Genomic DNA, 14,207 nt, shown 5'->3' on the forward strand with positions numbered 1-14,207 from the left:
ATGAGATCATATTTTGAGATAGGGTCCTTACAAGGGGAATAAACTTAAAATGAGGTCACTAGGATGGGCCCTAATGTAATAAGACTGGTGCCCTTATATGAAGAGGAGATTAGGACACAGAAACATACAGAAGAAAAACCATGTGAAGACACAGAGGGAAGATGGCCATCTACAAGCCGAGAAGAGAGAGCTTAGAAGAAACCAACCCTGCTGACATCTTGATCTTGGACTTCTAGCCTCCGGAATTGCGAAAAAATAAACTTGCTGTTATTTAAGCCACCCAGTCTGTGGTGCTTTGTTACGGCAGCTGAAGCAAATGAACCCAGAGGTTAATCATCTGTCCTGTGTTCTTTCCCCAAGTGCTCTCCCTCTGATATGCAGTCCAGCTCTGCCTCTGTTTATAAGCTGTGGTAAGAAGTTTGACTTGTATCCCGTCATCATTGGGAGACCCTCAAAGGTGTGATGTAAGGAAAATATATGATCTAAATATATGATCTGAATCACTCTGGCAGTTGTATGGACAGCGAATTATAGGGAGGCAAGAGTAGAAGAAGGCTTTTCTAAGAGGCTGCTGTACCAGGCCAGGTGAGAGATGACGGTGTCCTGGACTAAGGATGTGGCAGTAGGGATGGAGAGTGGACAGATCAAGGGGCATGTATGTGTGGCCCTGCTCTCAAGAAATGGGGTTCTTCCCAAAGAAGAATAAGCAGAGATACTATTACTATTTATTTAAGGCCTACTATGTGCCAAGCAGGATACTAGGCTCTTCCTATATGCTATTTCATTCAATCCTCACAACACCCTCCTGGGATGATATTTCATGAGAATTTTATGGACATGGAAACTGAGCTCACAGAGGTTAAATATTATATTCCAGAGCCAGAATTATAAGCCCCTGGATTGATCTACAAAGTATGTTCTAGATTTAACGATGCTAATTATATCATTAAATAATAAATCAACCATTAATTACTTACATATAATTTTCTATCTAGTACATACCATGCCATACCTACCTCTCCCATTTTGTTTCATGAGTAGTTTCTGAACTACGTTACTACTGCAGCTCTTCCTATGCATTGCTCTTATTATTATGGCCTGCTTGAGCCTTTCTCTCCTTAACAGCAAAGACCAATCTTAATCCTCTTGGAAATCCCAAATGAGTATAGTGCTTTACACATACTAGGTAGTGAAAACTATGTATTTGATTGTGTTCCTAATATCATTCCAGCAGTGATTTTAAAATCTCCCCAAAGGAAAAAGTACTGGAATTCATTTGTTACATCAGTTAAGCTAAAAATATTTCCTGATTAAAGTAGAATTCGTGTTTTATTTATATTTATATCCTTTCCCTGAACAAATCCCAGGCCTTACATGTAATAGGTTTCCAATAAATCAGTTTTCAATGAATCACGGTCGCTATGCAATTAAGAATAATTCTTAGAGACGCTTCCTCTAACACTGTTGTTTAGGATGTTCAAATCAACCCTCCTAAGAGCATAATTACATAGAAACCAGATAATTTTCAGCTTGGAAGGACTTCTCATAATTTTCTATGCATTTGTGTAACATAAAAGACATCATTTATTTTAAAGCCTTACTACTTTGCTAATAGGGAAATAGTTTTTAATCCCCCAAATATAGTGGACAGTTCCTAAGGCAAAGTGATCTTCAACAGTCTTTGAAAGAAGGAGCCAACACCACCAGGATCAAATTCAGAGGAATATTCCCATCTTATTAATGAATCTAATAACTTTATTATTTGCTTGAAAAGTGGGAAGGCAATTAACATTTCAGAAAATTTCCCACTGTTTACTTCAGCTGTAGAGACCTGGGCAAAAATATCACTTTTTAATTTCTTCTCCAGTAATAGGATCCAATTTGCTATCACACCCAGGAAAGAGACTTAAAACAGTTCTGCAGATGCTGAAACGACTCATTCCCTGCTCTCCACATTGCCTCCCCAGCCACGCGCTTGAGGAAAGATTTCTGGGTTTTCAGCCACCTAAATCCATGCATCCAGCTACGTCTTACAAAACACTATTAATGTGTCTTCCCAAATCAAGAGACTTAAAGTACTTAAAAGGTACAACAACAGCAAGGAATCTTAGTGAAATATTTAAATAAGGCTCTAATGCTCTTTGTCACTTACAAAATATAGAAAAACTAGCGTTCCTGCATATTAAACAAGGAACAGATGTCTATTGATATTGTTGAGAAAGCAAATAACTACAGAGCTTTATTTAGATGACCTTAAAGATTAGTGCTTCCTTTATGGTATGATCCCATCAATCCAGCTCTACTTTTTAAATATTAAAGGCATCAAATAAATGAATAAATAAAGTACTAAAAACGACAATAAAATGTGAGCAAAAGATGAAAATGCAATTCACAGAAGGAAAATTCTTGTAGGCAACAAAGATTTGAAAAGATGTTCAACCACATTAGAAATCAGAAAAATACAAATCATTTCACATTAAAATACCATTTCAAGTATATATATATATACATATATATGTGTGTATATATATACATATATATTATATATATACACACACATATATATATGTATGTATACACATATATATATTCTTTTCCAAAGTGTTCAAGGGTTTGTGGATCCTGAATCTCATATTCACTGTAAATGGGAGTTTGAATTTGTAAAACTACCACAGAAAACAGTTTGGCATTATCTCATCAAGTTGAACTCCCACTTACACTAAGATCCAGAAAAATCCATTCTTGGATATATATGCAAAAGAAACTCTTGCACATTTACAGCAGGAAATTTGGGCCAGAATATTCACAGCAACACAATCCTGGAAACAAGCAAAATGCCTATTGCCAACAGAGCAGATGAATCAGCTGGTTCCTGTGCAATGAGTGTATCACACAGCAGTCAAAATGAATGATCTATAGCAATACGCAAGAATAAGAAGGAGTCTTAGGAATACACAATTAAGTGAGAAAAGCATCCAAAGATTGTAAATAGCATGTTCAAAACAATTAAATTTTTAAAATTTCAATTTATTAAAGAGTAAAGTTGAGCTAAAATGATATTCAAATAAAGCTATGCAATAATTTATTTTTTTTTAAGTTTTTTTTTTGATGTGGACCATTTTTAAAGTCTTCATTGAATTTGTTACAATATTGCTTCTGTTTTATGTTTTAGTTTTTTGGCCATGAGGCATGTGGGATCTTAGCTCCCCAACCAGGGATCGAACCCGCACCCCCTGCATTGGACGGCGAAGTCTTAACCACTGGACCTCCAGGGAAGTCCCATGCTATGCAATAATTTAAAAAGGACTCAGAATGGTGGTTACTTTGAGTGGGGAAGACAGGCAAATAGGATGAGGGAGACCATATAGCAGAATAAGTTGTCAAGGTTTAATTATTTAAGTGGGTTCTATTTTATTAGAGTAAATAAATGAATAGATGGATAGATAAAAAGAAGGTCCACAGATATGGGAACCAATCATGGGAGTGTGTCATGAACCATGGATTATTAATTCAGAATCCAGTTCTGTGCAGCAGAAGCTTTTTTAAAATAAATACATAAAAAAGGTCTAGACAATAAAGCAGCCATTTGTTTAATGATATACGAAATGCAAGTTGATGTATTTTTTTCATCTAAAAGAAAGCTAACATCCCAGTGAAATATCATCTAAATGTTCACTAAGTTATGGATAACCTATATCTAGATTTTTAGTGCTTATTTTAGGAAACAACAAATACATTTTGCATATTCTTGCCCTAAAGAACCTGTAAATATATATTAGCACCAGTACATCTTTTTTTTCTTAAACTAAGAGCATAAGAAAGTAAATTTGTGTTCTGGATTCTACAGTCTCTTCTTGTCACACAGGCATCTTTCCTTCAGTTATCCCCTCCCCTCCACTCTAATATTATTCTCTACTTGCCTATTTCCAGTGGTACACAAACAGCTTTAAAAAAGGCAACCTTCCCTCTTTCTCTTCTCTTTCGTATTTAAACTTCTGGGGGAGAAAAATACCTATGCCTAGTGCCTGAAATTCTCCCCTTTCTATTCACTCCATCATCTATTATAATCTAGCTTTCATGCTCAGGATCCACTAAAATCCCTTTTGTCAATATCACCAGTTTTTCCCTATCTACAGCACTTTTCCCACAAACTTTTAAAAAAATCTTATTTCTCTCATTTTTAAAAAAGCTCTCTTGATGCTACTTTCTCCTTCCATTTACCAGCCCATTTCTCTGCTCCACTGTACGAATGTCTAGAAAGAAACTCCTCCCATTCTTTCTGGAACCCACACAATCAGACTTTCACCTTCATCATGCCACCAAAGCTACCCTTGTCAAACTCACTGAAAATGTAGATATTGCTAAATCTGGTGGTCCATTTTATGTTCTTATCTTTCTTTGTCTGCCAGGAGCATTAGACATAATCGACCAGTCCTGCTCCACACTGAAATACTGTTTTCTTTCTTTATTTAACATCTGGTATGTACATTCTCTTTGAGGTTTTCCTCCTACCTCAAAGGTCACTACTTTCAGTCTTCCTGGGACAGAGATTCCTCCACCTCTTTCCCCACCTCTTAACACTGGGGACTTCGGAGCTCAGTATTTGTACCTTTTCCCTATCACCATTAATTCCTTGGTGATCTCTTTAGTTTTATGGCTTGAAATACCATACATTATTGACATACCCAGTATCCCTGAATTCCAAGCCTATCTTCACTTTACATCTAATGAGCAGCTCAAACGTAACATATTCACATACAAATTGTTCAGCCACATCCCTAAGCTGCTTCTGCCACAGTCTTGGCAGCTCCATTTTTCTAGATGTTCAAGTCCCAAACTCTGGAGTGACACCTGACACCTCCCTTTTTCTCACATCCCATATTCTAGCTGTCACCAGTAGACTAGAACTTTGAAAAATAGACAGAAGCCAACCATTTCTTACAATTTTACAAACTTCTCTGCCACCAACTTGGTCAAAATGTCCATCATCTTTTGCCTGGTTGATCCTAAAATCCTTTCTGCAGTTGCCCTTGACCCTGACTCACTGTTCCCAATCCAGCAACCAAGGGTGAGCCTTTGAAAATTAACCAGTTCAGGTCTCACCCCTAATGGAATCCCTCCATTCACTTCTGATACGATTCAGAGTAAAAGCAAAGTTCTCACCAGCCTGCAAAGCTTTATACTACCTCATCCTTATATCACACTGACCCCTTCTTACTCCTCAGCCCTGTTACCTTCACTGCAGTGACAATTCCATGCTTACCATGTCTGCACGTAGAGTTACTTCTAACCAGAAGACCCCACCCAAATGCAGCTTATGCTCTTACCTACTTTGAATCATAGTTCAAATATCACTTCAGGGACTTCCCTGGTTAAGAATCCGCCTGCCAATGAAGGGGACACGGGTTTGAGCCCTGGTCCAGGAAGAGCCCACATGCCACGGAGCAACTAGGCCCGTGCGCCACAACTGCTGAGCCTGCACTCTAGAGCCCACAAGCCACAACCACTAAGCCCGCGTGCCACAACTACTGAAGCCCACGCATCTAGAGCCTGTGCTCCACAACAAGAGAAGCCACTGCAATGAGAAGCCCACGCACCACAACAGAGTAGCCCCTGCTCGCTGCAACTAGAGAAACCCTGCACACCCCCAACGAAAACCCAAAGCAGCCAAAAATAAATAAATTAATTAAAAAAAAAAACAAATATCACTTCATTCAAGTCTCTCCCTCCTAACTACTCTAGTTAAAATTGCAACCTCCTCCCCAGCTTTGTATTACTCGATAGGAGTTATCAACATCTGACATACTCTATATTTGGCTTATTTCTGTTCTCCTTTTCTGTCTCTTTCACTAGAGTATCAGCTCAGGAGGGCAGAAAACAGCGTCTCCTTTGTCCACCAGTGTATCCCCAGTGCCATCCTAGAACAGTGCCTGGCGTATATTATATGATCAATAAATTTTTGATGAAAGTGAATAAAATGAAATATCTCCGTGTGGCCAGTTCTTATCTTACTTAATATCTTAGAAGAACTTTGAGAGGTGTCTCATACCTCCTTCCTAAGATATTCCATTCTCTTGACTGTAACTCACACTCTCCTAGTGCCCACATATGTCACAGCCTACTCCTTTTCATTCTCCTTTGACAACTCTACGTTTTCTGCCCTTATTTCAGTTGTCAATGTTCCTTGAGGCTTGGCTGTGGGCTCTTTTCTCTGCTCTTTCTATACTCTTCTCTAGACATCTATTCTCACAGCATTACATACTGATGATCCCAGACAAAACTCTCCTCTGATATCCAGACAAGTACAATCACTAGGATGCCACACATGTATCCTAAGATTAACATATCCAGGGATGTCTTGATTTCACCCTCCCTCCCATTACTGTTCCTCCTCCAATCCTCTCCAATTCAAATAACACTATTCTCTGTCCATTTTCTTAAAAAAATCCACGAGTCATTTTTGATTTCTCCCTTTCCTTTACCACCTATATGGAATCTATCACCAATTCTTTGCTGAATTATACCTTCAAAATATATCTCACTTTTATCCGTTTATATTCATCTTTGCTACATCTACCGTCTGATTCCAAGCTACCATTAACTTAATGGAAAGAATCAAGGAAAAAAGTTTTTTCATTGGTCTCCTTGCTTCTAATATTGTTCCAACTTTTATATCTAAGCCTTTCTTTTTCTTATGTGGCAGCCAGAGGGATCATGTTACAATCTAAGTCATACCATGTCATTCCCTCCACCTAAAAATCTCCAGTGATGTCCAGGTTCATAAAAGGAAACTCCTTTACCAAAGGTTTGATCTGGCCTCTGCTAACAACTCCAAGCTAGTCCCGTGAGATTCTTCCTCTTGCTTTTCGATTCCAGGCACACTGGACACCCTTCACTGTCTAAATCTCACTAATTTATTATCTACCTTAGGATCTTGGCACTTGTTTTTTTTGCTGCCTGAGAACAACTTTTGCTTACTCTTTCCATGTCTGTCACCTTTAGGTCTTAGCTTAAAAGACTTCCTTGTCCACTGTATCTGAAATAAATCTCTCACCCGATTTATTCTAGCATACTATTGGATTGTTCCATAGCATTGTCTTTATTTACTTTATTATTCGTGTCCTTGTTATTTTTATCTCTCTACACTGCTTAGCCTGTATCTGATTCAGAATTATATCTTCACAACTTAACATTGTTCGTGGCACATAACAATCTCTCACTATCTATTAGTTCAACAAATGAATGAATGAATGAATGAATGTGACAAGTCAGAAGAGAATGAAGCTTTATTTTTCTGTTGCCCTGGGCATTTCAAGTGTTCATTTCATCTATATACTTTAAAAAATATATTCTCTGTCAATGTTCAATTAATAAAGCTAGCACATGGCACATCAACTTAATTTTTAGGTTGAGATATAGATCATTTGAAAACACTGCAAGGAAGTTTCTATTTCTGTGGGAAAATTCTTCCAAATTTACCTAAGTGTATACACTCCGCCAGTGTTTGCTTTTCCATTTTAAAATGTTATTAGAGCTTTAAAATAAAAGTTCTCATTTCACTCCTCTGGGGGAAATGTAGTTTTGCTTATTTTAATGACCTACTTAGTAACAAGAAGGTCTGTTAATGAAAATTTGACTGTTTTTCAACAGAAGGGTGCAAAAAACTCTTACAAGTGGTTGTAGCAGAAGACCAGCTGCCTGTGATTGTAGCAGAAGACCAGCTGCCTAAGGGTTTAAAGAGTGAGAAGTGAGTTCTGGCCTTGTCAATTGCTTGTCAATTACTTGTCAATTACAGGGTTATTGGGTAATTCATTGCAACTTTTCTCAGCCTCCTCTGTGACAGAAGGATGATGCCTGCCCTGCTTATCTTTTTGCCTCGTTGTGATAATCTTATTAGACACTGTATGTGAAAATGTTTTCAAAATTGTAGAAAACCCTACTCATCTGAAGTCCTACTGTGTTGGAGAACAACGTTGCAAAACTGACCCTAGTGCTCCATTGCCATTTCAGAGAGATTGTAGAAGACGATCTAAGGCAATCATCTCTGTTTATATGTATCTGGAAGCATTTATTATTCCAGATCATTTGCCTCAAAAGACTGACATGCACAAAAGGTTGTATAATCCTTCAATAAATGGAAGTGGGTAAGGGCTGGCTTCCTAAGCTATTTCCTGGTGGTTAGTACCTTAGCTATGCATTTTTAAGAGGGTGTGTAACAGTGTTGAAAGTGGATACCAGCCAAGGGGATGATTTTCTAGCTCCTTTGTGGAATGGTTTACTGTGTGCTGCTTCTAAGCAGGTGCAAGCTACTTCTGGATGGTAGCAGACTGATTTGTCAACGGCTGGAAGAACTCTACCCCTTCAGATGTCCCAATCTAGTTTCTCTCACTCTGCCTCCTTCCTTCCCTTCTCACCTTTCCCCTTTCCTTCTTTAATGGAGAATGTGGGAGACAAGGGAAAGGAGATCTTGGAGGGATGAAAAGCAAGAACCATTTCAGTTCCTTTTACTTCCCCATTGCAATCTGTGCTGCTGAGTTAAAAATACATAATTTCATTTCCAAATCTATTTCAACCCTTGCCTGGCCTACTGAGCAATCACAAACCTTCCAATTTCAATTCAGATCTTTGCTTTTAGCTTTATTTTATATGGAACACTGCTAAGTTGTATAAACAGATATAAAGTAAATGCTTTACAGAGAGCAGAAGTAGGATTAAAGGAACCAGGGAATAAATCTGTATTTATAGCACACTGGTCAAAATCTGAATTGTTTTCTTTTCATTTATAAAATGCCAAACTTTCCACAAAGTATAAAATGTCAAAGAAGGGATCATACCTGTGGCATCCAAGAGTCTCTGCTAGCAATGATTTTTCTTATTATTTTCAGTGGTGCTCATTTATAACATCTTGTAAACAGATTACACATTTTCTGCAGGTGAGAATTACTATTCCTCTGTCACATTTGGCATACTACGTATTTACAGAGAATGACCCACTTCTAAAAAATGAATTACATTTACCACAAATATTTATGAGCAACAACCCCCAAAATTGTGCTACATGGTAAGCTATTAATAATTAATCAACTGCTAACACTTAAAGTAACGTGAATTCAACCCCTTCCCATAAAGCTATAAAAGGATCTCCAGGTGGGCAATGAAGATCACTTGGCAGAGACAAATAAAATGACTAATATTGCCCTTGAAACATTTTAGCAGTACTGCAGCTAACCAAAATCCAGCAATGTCTTATATAGGTTGATTTCATTCATTTTATTGTCTATATATTATCATGGGAGAGGGTAGTTTGTAAAAAAGATGCAACTCCAACGGATCCCTTCTTCTTTTTGAATTATAACTTGCATTATAACCAACGGCATAGATATGATTTTAATTTTCAACATTAAATAATAAAGCCATATGATTCCAATAACTTTTCACTTTAATTTAGGTTCAGGGACATCAATCCACTAATGAATATTTAAACTACATGTGATTGCATACTTCCATCATTTTTTTCTTTACTTGAAATGTCAAGCTTAAACTTTATGGGCAGATAAATCGTCTTTTATTGATATAGTATAGCCTTAAATGGCATCACATCATCTGAAACCTTCTCTACAAAATTATTTTTAATCTAAAGTGATAATTTCCTAGTCACTTATGAAAGATCGTGCATTGACAAATGATTCACTTGTGTAAGGAAGCCTCTTTTCAGATTTGCATGAAGCCAAATGCGGTGCTGAGCAGCCTACCCCTGGAGAGGCAACGTGAAAAGAACCAAGAGAATCTTTCATCCTTCTCATCCATCTTTATCACTGTCAACATGCAAAACCTGAAGTAAAACCTTCAATGGCTCTCTGTAACCTTCTCAATAAAATCCAGGAAAAAAATGGCTCCTGATTCCAGAAGACCGGATTCCAGCCTATCATTAATATGCTATGTTTCCTGTATAAATCACTTTCTCGTTTGAATCTTCAGTGTTCTCCTTTGTTAAACGAGGAGAACAAGACTAGACAGACTCTAAAGACTCATCCAGCTCTAATCTATCCACTTCTCTTTTATTTCCAACAATTCTTTCTAGGCTGGGACCAAACAACTTGGAAATAATGTCTAATTCTGTCCTCTTTCCCAGGAACATGCTGCTTCCTTTTACCTTCTACACTCCCCATCTTCTTATCTCTTAAACACCCTCCATAGGAAGCTTAAATGAAATGCTTCAGTGCTTCTAATATTATGATACTCATCACAGAATATCTGATAGCATCCCAGTCTTCATGGGTTTGTCTTTTAAATACACAACCTGATCTGGGTTCACATCCTGCCCACGCCACTTATTAACTGTGAACTCGGACCAGTCGCTTATCTTTCCACGCCTCAATTTCTTCCTCTGTAAAATAGGAATAGTAATAGCTTTCTCTTGGGGCTGCTGTGAGTGTTAAACAGTAAAGTATCTATATCCTTTAAGATAGAGCCTATGTCTTATTCAACTCATTTCCCAAGAGGGTAACTAGCTCAGAGTACTGGAAAGAACAGGAACTTGGTGGTCAGAAGCCATGGGCCAACACTTTGGGTGAAGACACATGTTCTCTCTCTGAACTGGACTGAGACGTGTTTGAGGTTAAGAATAATATCTTGAGATTTCTGTGAACCTGGTGCCTAGCACAATGCTTGCCACATAGATTCTCATTACATAAGCAAAGGGACTATGAATATGGAAAAGAACAACAGTGCTGTTAATGGATGTGCCTCTATTAGACCCTTTATACACATTTACTGAAGGAAGAAATAAAGCAGAAATACCCGACTCCAAAGTCTTAGGAGGGTAGTAAATGCCACCTCTGCAAATAAAGTAAACTTTCATCCCAAGGTAGAAAAGAATAGGAAAGGACTGGGTTCTCTAGGAGAGCAGGCATCTTGTGCCCCTGATTCCTGTCCTAGGCAGAACAGGGTCGAGGTTTTGGCAGAGGGACTGATTCCACGTGGGAGGACAGGGAACTTCGTATCAGCTGTGTCAAGTGCAACCTGCTCTGAGCAGTGACCAGGTTAGGGGGGCGTACATTCTCGGGGCACAGCGCACCAGCGCAGCTGAGCCTCCAGTTCCCATTTTGGACACTTCCCCTTCAACCTCGCCCACCCGGCAGTCAGGTCCCGGAAGGTAATTGGTGTTCCGGAGAGGCCAAGCTTCTGAGGGGGCAGGGAGATGGGAAAGTACGGGTGGGGGCGGGTTTCTGGTCAGAGGTCTCATCAAAAGAGGGGAGAGAGAGACAAAAGAGACATTGGGAGAGGGAAAGGGAAAGAGGGAGGGAGGGAGAGATTGAGAGAGATTGAGAGATTTTTCATTTTTGCACGCGACGCATACCTCATGATATTCTCACAGACAGACAGACAGACGCAGAGAGAGACACACAGGACACACTTGCGCGTTTGAAATCGTTCATACCCCCAAATCCAGGACGCAGCCTGTTGTCATAACCATCGAGTAAACTGTCCAGGATGCGGGTAAAATTTTCCGGGCATAATTTCTCCTCCTTTTGGTTCTGTCCTGGGGATTCGTTTAAACTGCAAACGCACACACACACACACACAAAAAAAAACAGGGGCGGATGGGGTTATTTTAAGAATTGATCAGCGAACAGGTGGAAACAGATTTATCTTCTAGGAAAAGAGTCTCTTGCCCCAAACTAAAGGAGGCAGGGCGGAGGGATGGGGGACAGAAAGAAATGGTCAGGAAAGGCGCACCCCGCGCACACGGACCCCAATATCCACACTCTTCTTGCACCCCGCGCCCCTTCTGCTCTCGGCGTCTACGTGGTCAGAGCAAAGCCCGGCTCCGGGCCGCTGACCTTACAGCGGAGACCAGAGGGTCTAATTCGCCCTTGCGGGGGGTGGGGGGGGAGGCTGGCAGCCAGAGGGGACCCAGAGCTGGCTCCTTCTCCACCTTCCCCAGGCCCTCAGTACCTCGGGGAACTCACCAAGCCGCCAGGCACAGGAAGTGCAGGAGGGTGAAACTGGCCCCGAAGGACGTCGCGATCGCGGGTACCTTCTTGGCAGAAACCATCTTTGCAACATGCCATACTTTAAGCCTGTTCAGGTTTCCAGGCTCTCCAGATGCCCTGAGCAGGGTGCGAGGCGAGGGCAGAGGCTCTCCGCGGTTGTGCGCACACTCGCGCTCACACTCGCCCGCGCTCACACTCGCCTGCGCTCAGCCAGCCCCAGCCGCGGTGGGCGCGTGTGTGCACGCGGGCCGGGGAGGCGGTTCCTGCCTTGCCTCGCCCCCTCCTTTCCTTGCCGAGCTCTCCAGTGTATGGAGAGCTGTGTATCTCCTTCACACCCTTTCGTGCCCGCACCCCGAACCTGCTGGGGTTAACCCTGGGGCGCTGGCACGGAAGGGCTGAGCCAAGTTCTTTCCGACCTTTAACCCCGGGGAGCAGAACCAGGGGCTTCCGCCCCTCCTCGCGCTCGCAACGCCCCACCACGGGTGTGTCCCCGCCCACAGCAAAGCTTAGCCTCCACTTCTCCCTCCCGCTGGGATGTGGATTGAACCCCTGAAGCTCCTCTCTCTTTAGGTTGTTTGAGGACCTGTTTGTACCCATTTTCAAGGCTGGAGGTGGGGAAAGGGCGACATGGCAGGGCTTGCTGGGCCTGGGGAGTGGGAGACCAGGGTAGGGAGAGGGGATCAAATCTGGACGGACACAACCTCTGGGACTCTCCCCTTCAGGTGTTGGGGGGCGCCGAAGGAAAAAAGATTCTTCCTGGTAAAAGGGGTTGCAACTCACTGGGCAGACTCTCGCCAAACTGTTAGGAAGTGGACTTGAGCCTCATTCTGTAGTCAACTCCTTTGCCAAGCTGGTGCTGCAAAGATACCAAACTCCTTTATGATACCCGTAGCGGCCTGGCACGCACAGGCCCTCTTTTTTGTTGCTCCATCCTTTTTCTGGAGGGCAGAAAAGAGGTGGAGAAAAGGGACATCTGGTCAAAATCACTTTCACTTCTTGAGACAGCTGACGCTCTTTTTCTTTCACAACAGAGCTGACTCGACTTCCAGAATGCTTCAGGGAGGGGGAAAGGATGGCTGCGGGGAGGGAGAGAGAGAGAGATTAAAATAGAAGGGAAGCCTCACAGTTCACTAATGACTTGCAAAGGAACACTAAGCACCGTAACTTTAGTGTTTTATTGAACACAGATAAGCACTTCCAATAGAACTTTCAGAAATGTTAATTATTGGTTCCAAGGGGAAAAGGTGTCTTTCACCTTAATAGTGTTGCATATGGAAATGTTTATATGATGGATCAACGACCTAAGTAATTTCTGTAAAGTTAGGTCCCTGGAACCAGTCATTACCAATAATTATGTTCTGTTTAGGACTTGGACGGTTTGTTCAAAGTTTGATGACTGGTGGACTGATTTGATATGGAAACAATCAAACGAAGGGAGTATGGGGGTTTTGTTTGTTTATTTTTCTTTGTTTGTTTCAATCTCCTGGTTAAAGTTTTTCTTGCAAAGACGAAGCCTTTTCTGATTGCCAGAAGTGCATAATACCCAGAGGTATGTACTTTCATGATATTGTATATTGCTTCCTTCATGGCATTTATTATACTTCATCCTAATTCTATCTGTATCATTCTTCTCTTAAAGACTAATCTCCTTGAGGGCCTGGGCTGGGTGATTTTTGTTTATCTGAGTTTATTTCTTCTCTTATTACAGTGCATGGCACCTAGTACAAGGACAATAAATATTTATTGAATGAACAATTAAACGAATTAATGAATTGCTTGTTTCCAGATCCATCTTAATTAATTTAGATGAAATTCAAGCTCACTCTCTTGGAGGAAAAATGGAAATACTAGTGTATTCCCCAAATATGCCGTGAAAGCATTTGTCTCCTCAGATTATCCACATAAAAGCTGCTAATACATTATAGTATTATTATATCATACTATATTATTTCTCCAATCTTAGTGCTTTCCTATACTTTCTAAAACCTAATTCACTATTTTCTACTTTTCCTTACAATTCCACTTAAATATATATATATATATATATATATATATATATATATATATAGAATAGAAAACAATGGCCTTAGGAAAAAAAGTTCCACATAGTTAAAGACAAATTATCTTTAAAATTCCAATTTTAAGTATGTGAAACTAAAACCTTCAAAGGGATAAAAAGAAGGTTCCTCCTTTTATATACCTATTTCCAAT

General features: G+C 40.3%; 1 protein-coding gene across 1 annotated transcript in view; it reads right to left on the reverse strand.

The window, feature by feature from the left end:
* The window catches only part of GABRA4 (gamma-aminobutyric acid type A receptor subunit alpha4), a 65,901-nt gene extending 53,780 nt beyond the window's left edge, over positions 1 to 12,121 (reverse strand). The window contains exons 1-2 of the mRNA XM_004319715.3: positions 11,973 to 12,121; positions 11,441 to 11,559 (exon numbers count right to left, since the gene is read on the reverse strand). Coding sequence (XP_004319763.1) covers positions 11,441 to 11,559; positions 11,973 to 12,058 — 205 coding nt within the window. The 5' untranslated portion in view covers positions 12,059 to 12,121. The remainder of the gene's footprint in view (positions 1 to 11,440; positions 11,560 to 11,972) is intronic.
* Between the last annotated feature and the right edge of the window lie 2,086 nt (positions 12,122 to 14,207).

Source organism: Tursiops truncatus, chromosome 5, assembly GCF_011762595.2.
Source record: "Tursiops truncatus isolate mTurTru1 chromosome 5, mTurTru1.mat.Y, whole genome shotgun sequence".
Lineage (NCBI taxonomy): Eukaryota > Metazoa > Chordata > Mammalia > Artiodactyla > Delphinidae > Tursiops > Tursiops truncatus.